Source organism: Pteropus alecto, unplaced genomic scaffold (assembly GCF_000325575.1).
Source record: "Pteropus alecto unplaced genomic scaffold, ASM32557v1 scaffold97, whole genome shotgun sequence".
NCBI classification, from domain to species: domain Eukaryota; kingdom Metazoa; phylum Chordata; class Mammalia; order Chiroptera; family Pteropodidae; genus Pteropus; species Pteropus alecto.
This window is the reverse complement of record NW_006439713.1, coordinates 723935-739503: the sequence shown is the minus strand read 5'-3', so window position 1 is coordinate 739503 and position 15569 is coordinate 723935. Positions and strand designations below refer to the sequence as shown.

The 15569-nt window shown below is 58.9% G+C and overlaps 1 protein-coding gene across 1 annotated transcript in view; it reads left to right on the top strand.

Annotated features, from left to right (window-relative positions):
• The window catches only part of UBASH3A (ubiquitin associated and SH3 domain containing A), a 29876-nt gene that overhangs the window by 2094 nt on the left and 12213 nt on the right, over nt 1-15569 (top strand). Inside the window, exons 3-9 of the mRNA XM_015593075.1 lie at nt 493-614; nt 2250-2436; nt 4163-4361; nt 7394-7563; nt 8326-8534; nt 13404-13530; nt 15480-15567. Of these exons, the coding sequence (XP_015448561.1) occupies nt 493-614; nt 2250-2436; nt 4163-4361; nt 7394-7563; nt 8326-8534; nt 13404-13530; nt 15480-15567 (1102 nt within the window). The remainder of the gene's footprint in view (nt 1-492; nt 615-2249; nt 2437-4162; nt 4362-7393; nt 7564-8325; nt 8535-13403; nt 13531-15479; nt 15568-15569) is intronic.

Here is a 15569-nt window from a genome sequence, read left to right as displayed (position 1 = left end):
CTGCCCAGCGCGGGGGCCGCCTCCTCGCCCGCGCCCCAGCGCCAGGCGCACGGAACAAAGAGCCCACATTTAAAACAGAAAGCAAAAGAGAAAGCACTTCGAACGGGGCTTTTCTCACTTAAAAATAAGATTTAATCCAAGTGTGACGCCGGAGAAGGAGAGAGTTCGCGCGATCTGCCGCGTGACGAGGGAAGACTCCTTTCGGCTGATACGGAGGTCGCCACGCTCGGGGCGTCCCGACGGGGAGAGAATTCACGGGGGGCGCAAACGCCCCCTAACGCATGGGCACAGAGCAGCTTGAGGGGGGCCAGGCGGTTGGGGCACCCGGCGAGGAGCTGTGGGTCCAGGAGTCTCCGCCGCCCCCCAGCGGGTGACGACACGCCGCCCACAGCTATGGGCCGCGGCCGTCTGCTCTGGAAATGTGCAGGTGGCTCCCGGTTCCCTGAAACCCAGTCCCCCGGACCCGCCTGGACGCCGCCATCCTGCCCCCAGGCGGAAAGCACCCTCGGGCTCGGCCCCAGACCAGCCGCGTGGTCGCGCAGCGAGGCGGGGCGCAGCGAGGCGGGGCCCCGGGCTGGGGCGCCCCCCGCAGAGCAGGGCGGCGGACTCGGACGGCGCGTATTCGTGTCCAGCTCGTCCTCGGGGGACGCCTCGCGTCTTCCGGGACTCGAGGCCGATTGCGGAGCGTGCAGAACAGAGGAGACAGCAGGGCCCCTGGGCTAGGCCGGCTCCAAGTCGTGGCCAGTCTGCATCAGAAGCCGAGCCCACCGCGCGAGGGCTGTCAGTTACCACTCAGCCAAGGAGACCAGAAGTCCCACCAGGGAACGGGGCGACAGCAGGGTCCCCTAGACTCGGCCAAGAGTGGCCTGATTTCCCTGATAACTGGGAGGTCTAGTTGAGACGCCAAAACAGGTCCCTTCCTACGTGGGTGAGGGGGGAAGGGATGGTCACTGTCAACACCGGAAGTGTGTGAGGCCACCCGCCCAGGCAGGTTGGAGAGACACAAAGGCCTAAAAAATAATCTTCATTATAGTGTTAGAGAAGAAAGCGGTTTCAGTGCACACCGGTGTGGTGGGTGGTATGGTACATGTGTGTGCATGACAGGGCATCACACAGCCCCGAGGTCGGCCACGTGCGTGTGTCCACACGGGGCACTCGTTGGCTTATGATTTCTAGAAAACTCACAAGTGCTGTCTACGAGATCGTTATTTGAATGTCAGGAGGAAGCGGGGGGTGGGGGGCAGGATGGGGGGGCACCTTCCTCTACTGCTGTTCTCTGCATTATCGGGAGAATGGATTCGCGTGTAACTAAGGTTTTCCTATGTGGTTTCTGCTGCTTTCAAACAATATTATCTCACGAGCACTTTCCTGAGTCATTAGAAATTCTTCAAAACCAAGTAAATTTGCTATCTTTTATCTCATTTTTCCTTCTTTCCTATTATAAATAACCCTACAATAAATCTTTTTTTGCATGCAGTTTTACCTACACTTTTTGCTTCTTCCTTTGGTTATATTTCTGGAAGTAGAATTATTAGTTCAAACGGACTGTGAATTTTAAGGCTCTCGACGCGAGCTGGCAAATGGCTTTTTGTAAAGATTGCCCGGGTTTATCCATAAGTCTTGCTGCAGCTTTGACACCATCGACTGTAACTCTTATCCTTTGAAAAACATTTCGTTCATGCGACAGATGAGAAAAGTGGTTGTTTTAATTCTCATTTTCATTATTAGTGAGAATGAACTTGAATTTGGGATCGTATATCACTTTCCGTTATATTTAAAATAACTTTCTGAATTGAAAAAAAATATGAGAGCCTCCTAAATTTTGTCTCGTTCTTTGTGGGTTTTATTCTCACATTTGATTTGAAGTCTGAGGTCCAATTAAAGCGTGAATTTTTTTCCACGAAATTTTTTCAACACTCAGGAGGTGGCTGGACCACAAAGGTCACTGAGACCCGGCCGCGAGTCTCACCGCCACCTTCCTCCTTCTCATTTTCTCGTTCTTTGGCCTGGGCACCGGACTAACCTGGGTCTGAGTCCTGAGTGGGCACCGACCTGCTCTGTGGCCACACGAAGCCACACGCCCGGTGCGTCTCACCCGAGAGGCTTCTGGGGGCCGATTTACATGACGCGTGTCCCTCGCTTGCTCAGCCCGGCCAGTTATTCTGAGTTGCTATCGTCACACCTGTCCCCCAGGAGGGAAGAATCTTTTGTCAGGACGCCCGGTGAAAGCGGCCTGTTCTCTGTTGCAGGCTGCATTGTCATTGCGATGACCCTTCTCTAGACGACCCCATCCCCCAGGAGTATGCCCTTTTCCTGTGTCCCACGGGGCCCCTGCTGGAAAAGCTTCAGGAGTTCTGGAGAGAGAGCAAACGTCAGTGCACGAAGAACAGAGCCCACGAGGTTTTTCCCCACATCACGCTCTGCGACTTCTTCACGGTGAGTGTGCCCGGCGTGCCTTTAACGCCATCGGCAAGGCGGCTGTTGAGGACGGTGGTGACCAGCCAGTGACAGGACAGACCCGGCAACCACGCGATTTACTTCTGCAGGGCGGTCCGCGGCTGTGGGGCTAGCTGGCCTCGTCGCGTGAGGGGTCCTTGACCTCCCTCCTCGCCTTCGTCTGCTCAGCTCCTAGTCACCCTCCGGGACCCGTCTCATTTATCTCCCCCTTTTTTAAGTGTCCCCCGCTTCCCAGGCGGGCGGGGTGGCTGCCCTTTGTGCTCCCGCCTCCTTTTGTTGACATCTCTAGTGGCGCTTTCCCTGTTTTTTGACAATATGTCCGGCGCAGCTGTGCATCCCTCACTGACTGAACCTGTCAAGGAAGGTGGGTGCTCCACTCACCTGTGCACCCCTAGTGAGCAACACAGCGCCTGGACAGAGGGTGCTTCAGCAATGTGTGCCGGGTGACTGAGGAACAGGTGGCTGGCTGCTGGCCCGTCACAAACGCGGGACGTTTCCCGCCTTGGGGACCAGCCTGACTTAGAACATGGTGACACAGGCAGCTCCACAGGGACTTGGGGAAGGAGAGAACGGCCTGGGCTGCTCGAAGGAGACGGAAGTGTGAGAATGGGAAGGGAGGGACAGACGCCACTTCCTCTGTGGCTCCCGCCAGAGGAGGCTGGAGCGGGTGGGCCCAGCCCGCCCCAGACCTGTAAACCCTGACGCTCCTCACTCCTCCGGCAGTGAACTCTCCAGGTGACTGGGCTGGGGCGCCACCGTGGGGGGGTGGGGGCGGGGCCTTGTGGGGTGCACACTAGGAAGAGGGGTCGGACAGGTGTGCCGCGAACGGGGTGGAGGGGGCAGCAGGGAGACAAGCAGGAGTCTGTGTAGGTTCAGGGTCCTGCAGAGGATTCTTCAGGAGAAACGCCTGTGAAGAGTGAAGGGGAGGGAAGGGCGCTCAGAGGCTTCGGACTCGTAGGCCGGACACCTGTGGGGGGGGAGGGGCTGGGACCAGGCCGCGGGGCCTCGCCCACAGTGCCCTGCTCCCCGGAGAATCCGAGCACCAAGACCCCCTCAGGGGCGAGGCCCGGCTCAGTCACCATGAGAGTGTGGCCTGTGGCCGGGCCTGCAGGTCAGCAGCCGGGCACAGGCTGCTACCCGCCTTGCCACGGGCTCTGAGCAGCACACGTGGCTGCCTGGGGGTTCACGGCCCTGGGCCCCGAGTGGAGAGGGTGCCAGCTCCGGGCGTCAACACGACGGGAGTGAGGGCCGGAGTCTAGTGACAGGGGTGTCCAGCCAGAGCCCTGAGAGGTATCCTAGACCAGAAGGACGGTCACCTGAAGCCTGCTTCCTAGAGGTCTCTTACCGAGGACGGGGCACAGGAAGAGCCACAATCCACACGCGAGGCCACGCGGCTTTGATCGGTTACGTTAATGGGCGTAAAAATATAAACGGAGCCACTGCCACGTGGGGCCGGGGCCGCCATCCCAGAGGAACCGCCCTCTGCGTCTCATGCCTCAAACCTTTGGGACGTCAGAACAGGACGAAATAACCCTCGCCCTGGGCCTGAGCGCCCTTGGGCCCCAAAGGACCATTTACAAAGTTGACACGAAAGCAGATATTATGACGACCAGACTGAAAATTAAAACGCTGTTCAGAATTAGCGTCGCTACGTTGTGTGACCTGCACCAACAGCAACGCCCGCCCGCCGTTTCTCTCCCCTTAGTGCGAAGACCAGAAGGTGGAATGTCTCTACGAGGCTCTCAAGAGGGCTGGGGACAGGGTGCTGGGCTCCTTCCCCTTGACGGTCCCTCTGGCCCTCCACTCTTCCATCAGCTACCTGGGCTTCTTCGTGAGTGACAGCCCCGCCGATGTCATCCGCGAATTCGCCATGACATTCGCCACGGAAGCGGCTGTCTTAGCAGGTAGGCGGCCCCAGCCCGTGCCACGCGCAGGGCGCGGTTACAGAAAGTGACCTTTTGTGTCCAGGGCTTGGACACAGGGTGGGTCCCAAGGCAGCAGCACCGCTGTCCCTCGGTCGGTGATGGCCAGACAGCTGGCTGGGCGGGGCTCTGGGGTGCATGCACCCCTCCGGCCTCCTCCGCCCCCCACTTCTTCCTCTCTGGTCGGCCACTTTGACCTGGGCTTCCCCGGAGGCTGAACAACATACTAGAGGCTCAGGAACCAGGCGTCACTAACAGGGAAGCAAACAGGTTGTGAGAGCCAGCACCGTCCCTCCCTCTGTGGGACACGCTGGCTCGCGTTTGCGGCCAAGGACTCTCCAAACACCTGCCTCTTTCCAGCTGCCTGGGAAACGGTCCCAGGTGGGGACATTTTTGGCTATGGGATGACGGGGACAGTAGGCTGGTGCGACCCTCCCCGGTCCCATGCCCACGCGGCACCTGTCCTCACCAGGTCAGTGCTGTGTGTAAAACACAGGTGTGAGCTGGTTTATTTTCATTTTTTAGATAGGAACTCAGCTTTCTCTCCTTGACCTTTTCGGGGAAAAAATATTTTGACTCATTTTTAAAAATCAGCAAAATTCCCTTTTCTCCAAACGCCAGCCCTGGTCTGGAGGCTGAGGCCAGCTGGGGTCAGCGGGAAGAATCCTGGACTTGACGTCCGAAGATGGGACTTTTCCCTGCACCTCTGGGGAGCGGGTGCCTTACTCACGCCGCCTCACCTCCCTGAGCCATCTGTCCTCCTCTGCAAAACGGCGAGGCTCTTGCTCTTCCAACGATGCCGCCTGCTCTGCGGAGCGTCCCATGGTCCCTGGCACTCAGACGCTGCTCATGTCCTGGATGCACTCGCTGACTCTGACCTCGGGCCCCCAGCGCCCTCTGCAGGCGTCCCTGTGGCCCGCCCCGCTCCCGGCCCCGTACATAAACCCATGAATCCCAGATCCCTCCTGGGCGGCTGCCTCCTCGAGTCTGGGGGTCGTACTTGCTGAGTTATTATAAACGTACCCGGGTCTCTGCGGGTTAGTCTCCTTCACGTTAAAGTGAATTCAAACGATAGCTCTTTAATCTCCTGCCTCTGAAAGAACAAAGTGGCCTTTGTGGTTCCGATACAGTGTGTCAGCCTCTTACCTCACAGCCTGGCACTCACCCTTCACAAGCCCCCCAAAAGCGGGTCTCGTGGCCCCGTTTTAAAAATAGAGAGGCTGAGGCCGTGAAGGGTAAGGTGCCTGCCCGAGATCACCGTCCTAGTGCCCCCTAGAATTCGCAATCTCAGAAAAGGACTCTTTGGATATAGGGTCTTTGCAGATGTAATTAGTTACGATGAGGGCACGCGGGGGTAGGAGGGCCCCAAACCCGATGGCTGGCATCCTCGTGAGAAGGGAGGACACAGAGACACGAGGATGAGGCCACGTGAAGGCGGAGGCCGTGGCCACAAGCCAAGCATCGCGGGGGCCCCAGTGGCGGGGAGCAGCACGGCCCCTCCCCGGGAGCCCCAGGCGCTGGCCCGTGGCACTTGACCTTGGACATCACTCTCCAGAACCTTGAGGGAACGAATTCCGTCTCTTAAGCCACTCAGTTTGTGGCCTTTGTGACACAGTCCCTGACTGTGGGTGCTTGACCCGGGCCGGGAGTCTAGCTCTGCCTCGGGCCTCGTGGTCCGGGTCGCGTACCAGCTGGCCACAGGGCCCGAGGGAGCAGCTCGGACCTTGACCAGGCTCTGCGCCACCCTCTGCTGCCCTCTGCTGCCCCGGGCCCTGGGCCAGACCCCGAGGGCGTAGGAGGGGCCAGCCACAGCTCCCAAGTGTCCCGGGTCCCTCTCAGGGCAAGTGTGTCCCTCCCCAGTGAGATGTCCCCGTGGGAATGAGGCTGTGGGCAGAAGAAGAGACAAGGGCCCATTCAGAAGTCGGGCGTGACTCGCTGACAGCAGAGACGGTCTTTCTCAGGCCACAGCTGACACGTGGCAGGGCCACCCTGCCCCCACCTCTGAGACACCTAAGAGAAGGAACTCCCCGGCCACCCCCCATTCTCTTGCTCCACAGTGTCTCACATGGAACGGGGAGCATCGGTGGGGCCGCCGAGCTGCGCCCCAGGAAGGGCCTGCAGCGCCCGGCATGTCTCAGGGGAGGACGGGTCCCACTTGTCGGCAGGCACTCTGTGGGAGAGGTGGCAGGTGGCTGGTGTTCACTGAAGTCTCCCGGGGACCGCGAGTTCGGAGACTGGCGTCCAGCCCCAGGGGGCAGCCATCACCTCTTCCCATTGTTGCTGATGTCTGAACAGAAGCCGAGTCGGCCCTGGGGGCCCGGCCCAAAGACGCAGACCACGTCCAAGCCGGTCAACCGGATATCGAGCTCTGAGCCATGCCTGTCGGTCACTGCCTCCCCAGAACATTATCTACTTTGTGGCCCAATTGAAGCCAGACCTCGGCCAGCCTGAGAGCCCTGGAATGAGAAGAGGGGGTGCCACGAGGGCCGAGACCCCCAGGAATACGTGGCTGGCCGCTCCCTGGCTCCTGCTCCCCCAGAGCGTGCCGAGGGTCAGAGGCTGTCGTGTTTGATGGGGCTGCTTTGCCTCTGGCCTTTGCTCCCTGAGACTCTCAGTCCCCGACCTGGAGGGTGCCCCCACCAGCCCAGGCCGCCGAGCACCACGCACACCCCCGGGCACGAGGGGGAAGCTGTCTGCTCCGTACGTGTTGACCAACTACTTGGGCAGCCAGCTTGCCAGCTGATAGGCCCGAACCCCACCATCCCACACCTCCGTACCCTCCTCTTCCTACATCCTGTGCCCAGGATCCCCCTTACGAGGGTGACTCAGAGACAGCACAGAGTGGGCGGTGTCCTTGCCTGGCCGAGAGAGCCGCAGTGCAGGGGGGGCACAGTGACAGAGGTGGGGGCTCCGTGCGTGAAGGTTCGTGCGGCCAGGCCTGGGGTGCGGCCGCCTGGGCGTGCAGTGCTGACAGCAGGTAAAGTCAGCCGCCCCATGTCTCCCTGGGCCCGCAGACTGCACCGTGAAGCCCTGCACCAAGCAGCTGCACCTGACGCTGGCCCACAAGTTCTACCCCCACCACCAGAGGACGCTGGAGCAGCTGGCCCAAGCCCTGCAGCCCGATCACAGCTGCCAGTGGGCCGCGGCACTGTACTCCAGGGACATGCGCTTCGTGCACTACCAGGTGGGTGGGCTGCGTCCTCCCGGAGCTGATGGACGGCTGCCCGCCCCCCCACGGGGCAGCCCTCACTCGAGGTATTCTAGCAGAGAGAAGAACTTGATTCTTTCTCTAAAACCACACCCTTGTCTGTGCAATCTGGAACTAGCATTCTTTATATATGTAATTGCAGACACGTGGAAATTTTTTAAAAATGGAAAGATTTCTCATAATAAAAGTGGACTATTGCAAGGATTTATGAATACATCATGTTGCTTATTAATTTGTTTAAATAATGATGTGGGTAAAGCCTTAGGTTATCTCTCGCTGAATTCATAGAGAAAGAGAGAGGTGATAGATAGATAGATAATAGATGATAGATAGAGATAGATGATGATTGATAGATAGATAGATAGATAATAGATGATTGATAGATAGATAGATAATAGATGATAGATAGAGATGATGATGATAGATAGATAGATAGATAGATAGATAGATAGATAGATAGATAGATAATAGAGATAGAGATAGATGGAAATAGATGATAGGTAGAAAGATGATAGATAGATAATAAAAGACACCGAAATTTATTTCTAAATTGTCCAGAGAAGCCTAGGCCACACCTTGTCATGTTCTTCAGTACCATCAGACGGGCCTGGCCCCGTCCTGGAGACACAGCCCACCGGGGATTCTGAAAGCACGAGGCAGAGGTGACATGCATCCCGTTGCCGTCTCTTCCACCCGAAGTCCTCGCTTGAGACGTGAAAACAGCTGCTTCTTTTCCAGACGCTGAGGGCTTTATTCCAGTACAAGCCCCAGAACGTGGACGAGCTGCCCCTCAGCCCCGGTGACTACGTCTTCGTGGACCCCTGTCAGCAGGAGGAAGCCAGCGAGGGCTGGGTGATTGGCATCTCGCAGCGGACTGGCTGCAGAGGCTTCCTGCCAGAGAACTACATGGAACGAGCCCGAGAGTGTGACACCTGGGTCAAGCATAGGTGAGTGTCGCCTCTAGCGGGAGCCCCCACGTCCCCCCGGAGGGTCGAGAGCATCCATCTGAAAACGGTGGTCGCAGTTCTGCTCGCTCTGGACCATCCCATCGTCGGTGAAAACTGCCTTCCCCGTGCTGGCCACGTGATCCCTGCAGGTAGACAGGAAGCATCGGGGTGACTCGTGCTGACGGCTCTCAGAGCACACGAATTACTCTCTACAGCTTCTGAGGTCGTCATCCCAAAACGGCTGCAAAATACCACACAGTCTCTTATTATGGACATAATAAATTAGAATTAGAGGTCCTAAGCTAGGTTTTATTTATCCTTCTGCCCTGTATAAACTGTAAAGTCCAAAGGGTCATTCTTAGTTTTCTATTGCTATTTATCAGATGACCTTAACAGCTAAAAACCGTATGCGCATAGTATCGCATAGTTTTCCTGGGTCGGGAGTCTGGGCAAGGCGTAGCTCAGGGTTTCCCAAGGCTGCAAGCAGGTTCGGCTGGGTCCGGGGCTTCCATGAGGCTGGGGTCCTCTCTCAGGCTACATGGTTGTTGGCAGAATTCATGTCCTCAGAGCCGTAGGACTCCTGGTGGCTTCTTCATGTTCAGCTGCAATTTCTTAATTTTAGCATCTTTAGCATCGTCTGGAGAGGCCACGGATCCTCGAGATTGTCAACTACGGGTTCCTTTTGTTTAATGATTCTCCGTCCATTTCTCTCTCCTCGCACATTTTACTGCAAGCAACAGGAAGACATCGGTCCACGGCTTGGACGCCTTGCGCGGCCGTGTCCTTGGCTGCATAACCGACTGCCTCGCGGGCAGGTTCTGCCTGCCGAGGACAGTTTCTGCTTTTCCCCAGCACGTGATAGCATCCCACGCCTGACACCAAATTCAGTGTCATCTGAGGTTTAACCGGAGCAGCAGAACCAGTAATTTCCGTATTACATGTATACATAGCATATCGATGCATACATGAAATAGATACTTTCTGATTTTATGCCCCATATATAATCATTAGTAACGCAATCATGGATTTCTATTTCGTTACATAATTTCGTGTTATTTACATGATCATAACACGTACGTGTGTCTCACAGCACGCGGCTGCACACGCGTACGCGGTTTTTACAGGGAGTCGCCGTGCGCAGCTCTTGGGACCGGCTAAGCGAGCGCGGGCGAGGCGGACGGGGAGGCGCCCGCACGGGCTGGAAGCAGCAGGCGGCTCGTCCCATCTCTGTGAAGCGGAGGCTCAGAGGGGATCAGAGTGCGATGGCTCTCGGATCTCAGAGGTTCACAGCCCTCCACGCAGAAGGACGGACACAGCGTGACCGCAGAACCGAAGCCGAGGAGCCCGCGTGGCAGAGCTTAGACGGCTTTTTGTCATCCTCCAGCCCAGAGGCGGTGCCCAACGCTGACTCCATGCAACCAGCAACTTTCCAGAAGCACAGACGGGGCTGGTGGCCAGCAGCTCAGATGGAGGGACAGTGCCGTTCCGGACTGAGTCACGTCCCCCGCAAGTTCCTACGGCGAAGCCCTGACCCCCGGCGCCTTGAATGTGGCTGCAGATGGAGGCAGGCCTCTGCAGAGGTGATTTCGTTAAAACGCGGCTGTCGGGGTGGGCCCTAGTCCCATCTGGCTGGTGTCTTTATGGGAAAGAAGAGGGGAAAAGGACACAGACACACAGAAGGACATCTGTCCAAGGACAGGACACAGGGAGAGGAGGGCTACTTCGAAGCCCAGAGGAGAGGCGCTGGGCCGAGCCAGCCCTGCGCACACTGGGTCCCGGCCCTGCCGCCTCCGGCCTGAGGCGATGCCTTCCCTTTGCTTAAAGCACCCAGCCCGGAGCGCCTTGTTGTGGCGGCCTCAGCGGACTAACACAGGGGCATCGTCCACACGGCCCCACCGACTGCAGCCCTGTGTCTAAAAGCCGAGGAGAATTTAAACACGGCTGTTCCTGTGTAACCACGAAGCGTTACTCTCACGTTAAAGAGAAAAACAGAAACGTTAAGATGCTAAGTTCTCTCCTTTCTCCTCTCAAGGCCGGCGTTCCCACCCGAATTTTTGATTGTATTTCATGCCAAAGACTAGCTCCCCAAAAACGTCCGTTTTGTCGCTCACTATGCACTTCACAGATGTCACTTACAGATAACGAGGCCACCTGCACTGAGCGGTGGCGGGCGTGGCTGTGCCCGCTGCCTCGGGGAGAGGAAGCCGACACTTCCTGTGCCAGCGTAGGCTCTGCCAGCAGCATCTCTGCCCCCGAGCGCGTGTTGGCTCCAGGAGGGAGCTGTCAGTGGCTCGTAATCCACGTCAGGGTTCGTGTCGGCTCACGATCCACGAAGCTCGCCATCCCCTGGGCAGAGAGGATCTGCCTGGCCCGTGCCCGCCCACAGGAGTGTATGGCTGAAGACGGGACCACAGGGACACACGAGGAGAAGACTCCACTTGCAGACATTTTTAGAAACGCGGTAACTAAATCAAAACACCAGGCAGGCGATGAACGGTCCAGGGGCAGTGACTGTGGCGGTGAAAGCAGGTGACCCGAGGCTGCGGGCGGCGGACAGGCAGGACAAACGCCCCTGAGATGCTCCCGACCTTGTTTCGGATGGGGGCTTGGGGAGCTATCGGTTTAATGAGAATTTGGGGTCTTGAGGCTTCCGTGAGAGAAATACGAACATTTACAAACGGGCTGAATAAGCAGAAACACGCCAAGTCCGTGATCAAGAAAGACGAATCGTGGGACCACAAGGCCTTTCAGAGTCATTTCCAGGTCGAATGGACGTCCCGGGAAAAAACTCGGTGGGATCGTTTGCTGGAACGTCAGCGAATGACTGAAAAGTTTGTCTGGAGAAGAGTCGAGACAACTTCAAACAACAAAACGAGAGGAGAGACCGGCCTCCTCTCTTGAACGTTTATAACCAGGCACTAAAACATGCCACGCATCGGGGGCACGGGGCTGGCCGGAGGGGAGGGGAGTTGGGCAGATCCGTGGACCAGAGCACATGCCGGAGCAGGAGCCTGGCGTGTTGGGGGTTTACGTCGAGCGGCGCATCTGCCACGGAAAGGAACAGGTGTGGAACGCGTGGCGTTTTATTTACGTGACCTCCCATCTTACCCAGAAATAAACTCCTGGCAAAGCCAAGGGCTAAGCAGAAAACCAGAGCGGGGCTTTAGAACATAGGCAGTTGAAATGCCTGCATGTCTGATTTCTGGACTGGGGAGCATTTCGAAATCATAGAAAGGGGCCCACGCAGAGACCGAGGTCCGGCTTTGCCAACGGCGATCGCGTGCTTAGGAGTCAAGGTTTCCGTGTGGAAAAGCCATGGAGAGCCTTGCAACGCAAACAGCCGGACGAGAACGATGCTCTCCGGAGAACAGTGACGGAGGCGATGCTCCCAGACCAGCCGCCCTCCTAGATCTGACCGGCGGCGGCCTGGGCGTCCTGGACAGCCAGCCCTCGGGCACGGCTGCCCGCCAGTTGATTTGCATCTGACTTTTTCATTGAACCGGGAGGCCATTCACAGCGTGCTTAGGTGAAGAGTCAGAAGCATGTCCACCAGCCGCCACGGCCACCATGCCACCCGCCGGCAGCCCCTGCCTCTCCCGCATGTCAGACTGCAGCGTGTGGTCCGAATTCCTAGGCCGGAGCGCCCACCTCCCCCCACCCCCGCGGTGCCTGCACCCCGTCCCTCCTGGGCAGCCCTCCAGGACACCTCGCAGACGTCGCTGACCGTTCTGAGACCTGCCCGCTCGTTCCCACCAGCAAATAAACGAGCTGTTATCTTCAGAACAAAGTCAAGCATGATTCCTTTCTCCCATTTTCCTCTCCAGCTACTGCACTGTTTCTCTGATCCGACTGTAGATTGTTTTAAATCGAGTTTATAAAGATGAACTGTCCTTTAACGAAATGGATTTTCCCTGGAGAACTGGCCGTTTGCTGCTCCGAGAGGATGTGCAGCCACGGGCTCCGCTCCTGGTTTGTCTCCTCCTCTGCCCATGCTCTGTCCCCCACACCTGCCAGGCAGGCTCGTGGGGTGCCCTCACCCCTCCCCCGGTGTCCCACAGTTCCCACGGGTTCCGTGACCTTTTCCCCGAGTCATCCCATAGCTCCCGAACACCTGCTCGCCCCAGGCACCTGTCTCGACTTGCTGGACAGGTGGCAGCTGGACAAGTAGCTGTTCCCTCCCTGCCTCCCGCTGGAGCACCGGCCCCTTTCCTGTGTGTTTGCAAGACTAGCTCCCCAAAAGACTAGCTCTCGGGGTGCCTGTTCGGTCCTGCACCCCAACTGCGTCTGCCTCCACCCTTGGCTCCTTTAGAAGGTGACCCTAGGAGAATGCCGCGTTAGCCGGCTCAGCCACGATGACAGGGACACCGCTGAGATCCATGCTCTCAGGGCCCGGAGGCCAGAGGCCGAGATCCGGGTGTGGGCGGGCCGGTTTCTCCCGAGGCCCCCGTCCTTGGCGTGCAGACCCTGCGCCCTCACACGGCCGTTCCTCTGTGTGTGTCTGTGTCCTAATCTCCTCTTCTCACAAGGACACCTGTCACACTGGATTGGGGTCCACCCGGTGACCTCATTTTACCTTATTCACCTCTTTAAAGACCCACATCTTCAAATGCGGCCACACTTGGAGGTCCTGGGGGTCAGGGCTCGAAGGTGCGAATTCTGGGGGACACGGTTCGGCCATCATTTTGGGGCGTGACGTGGGTGACAAACAACCACCATTTTCTCGGGGTTTGTTCCGTGCTGGGAGCCGAGCTCGCATGACTCACCTCGCCGGGACCCGACCGGCCGCCCTGTCCTGTGCACTCGCGAGCACGTGCGTGGCTGCTGTCCCCGCTCTCACTGTGACTCGGCATCGCGTTTCCTCTCCCGCAGGACGTACACCTTCAGTCTGACCGTGGACCCGAACTCCAGGAAGGACGGCGAAGCCGGCAGCAGGCGCAACGGCGAACTTCACCCTCCGCAGAGGCCCAGGAGTATGGGCAGCATACAGGCCCTGCAGGTGACGGTCCCTTTCCCGTGGAGCAGCTCAGCGGCTCCACCGTTATGTTGTCTGTGTAGACGCAGCCTTGTCGGGGTGGCTGTGCGGCTCGTCCCCGCACCCCACACCCCCAGACTGCCCAGGCTCCAGACGGCACAGCCAGCGGAGGCTGGACTCACCCCCTAGGTGGAGAGCAGGAGAGCAGGCGTGAGTGGGGATCTCCCTGAGGCCGGGCCCCACCTTCCAGGTGGACGGAGTGGGGGGACCTGGAATGACGGCTTAGCCTGCAGCTCGGCCTGTGTCTGCGCTCACTGGTGCTTTAAGTGCACGAACACCCTCCTCACCCGGGGTGAGTCCACCCTCCACATGGCAGGAACAAACACCAGGCATCACGTTTGGCAGAACAGATGTGTAGGGGGCTGAAAAATGGCCCAGAGAGAGGAGGTCCTGACCCTCAGCACAGCGTACGTCACTTTATAAGGAATAGGGGCCTTCGCGTGGGGGGCCGAGGGAAGGGTCTTGATGGAGGAGCGTTCTGGACTATCCTGCAGGCCCTAGATCTAATCGCGACGGGAACCGAGGGGAGTTGATACACAGGGAGGAGGCACGGGGTGGCGGTCGGAGCAACGTGACCGGCAGCCAAAGATCGCTGTGGCTACCAGGAGCTGGAAGAGGCAGGAAGGACCCTCCGCCACACGGAGAAATGGGTCGGGGGCCCTGACAGTAGCTTAGGCGGACCAGGGCTCCTCAGCCCCAGCACTAAAGACGTTTGGGGCTGTATCGCCTCGGTCGTTGGGGTTGTCCTGGGCACTGTGGGGTCCTCAACCTCAGAGGGAGTGACTGTCTGGCCTCTGGAGCTGTGAGAGGGTTAATTTCTTCCCTTGTCAGCTGCCCAGCGGGTGGTACTTGGTGACAGCAGCCCGGGAAACACGTAGGGCACCTCAGGACTGGGGAGTCAAGGCTCAGCCATCACCCTTGGACACAGGGCTCAGCCATCACCTTTGGACTTGTCTCTGCATCTCAGTATTCCTGTTGACAAAGTTGGGGGCTCTTCCGGGGGGAAGAATGTGCCCCGAACCCAAACCTCAGCCCTGGGCACTGGCGGCATGTGAGGGTCAGTAAGCAGAGCACGTCCTTGCAACGCACAGGTCAGGTCGGGACAAGGAGCGGGAGGGGACGTTGCCACACCCACACTGGCGGGGAGGCCGCTGGCGTCAGCGTGGGCGACCCCTGTGCAACCATCCCTCAGACCTGGCAGGCGGCCAGGCAGCCTCCCCACGGGGGCTCTGCCCTGGGCGTGGCGTTCGCACCCCGACCGGACAGCTGCGCCCTCCAGTGAGGCAGTGTCTGAGTCCCCAAGGCGGTGCTGTCGGGAGGCGGGGCCTTTGGGAGGCGCTTCCATCCTGAGCCCCCAGGCATGGGCTTAGGGCCCTTACAAAGGGGCCCCCAGAACCCCAGAGCCCCTCCTGCTCCGTGAGGACGCAGCAAGACGGTGGCACCCGTCCGTGCTGGCACCCAGGTCTCTGGCATCCTGAGACTTCCAGCCTCCAGAACCGGGAGAAACTAATGTCCACTGTGTCTAAGTTCCCCGGTCCGTGGGGCGCTGTCACTGCAGCCGGCAGGGACTAGGACAGGATCGGGACCTGGCGGAGGGGAGAGGGGGGCGGACCTGCTCTGCTCCGCACACCCCTGTTTCTTTCGTTTCCTGCGTGATGTTCTCGTGCCCAGGAAGTAAAAAGAAAGTGAGCGACCCCACCGCCGTCCCTAGCCCTCCTTGGTCACAGTGACGGCCGCGGCGGAAGGCGGGGAAGCAGCTGCGTCCCCGCGGCCGGGGGGCTGGGAGCTGCTCCCCGAGGGCTCCGACGTGGCCGTCCGGTGGCGCGTTGGCCCCCGAGGGGCCGTGCCGCTCACTGCGGGCACAGTTCCCACCACGCCGGCCGCTGACCCCCGCTGACTTCCCGCTGTCACAGGCCGCGGTCGTGAGGAGGAGCCTGCTGGTCGTGCGCCACGGGGAGCGAGTGGACCAGGTGTTCGGGCGGTCCTGGCTGCAGCAGTGCTGC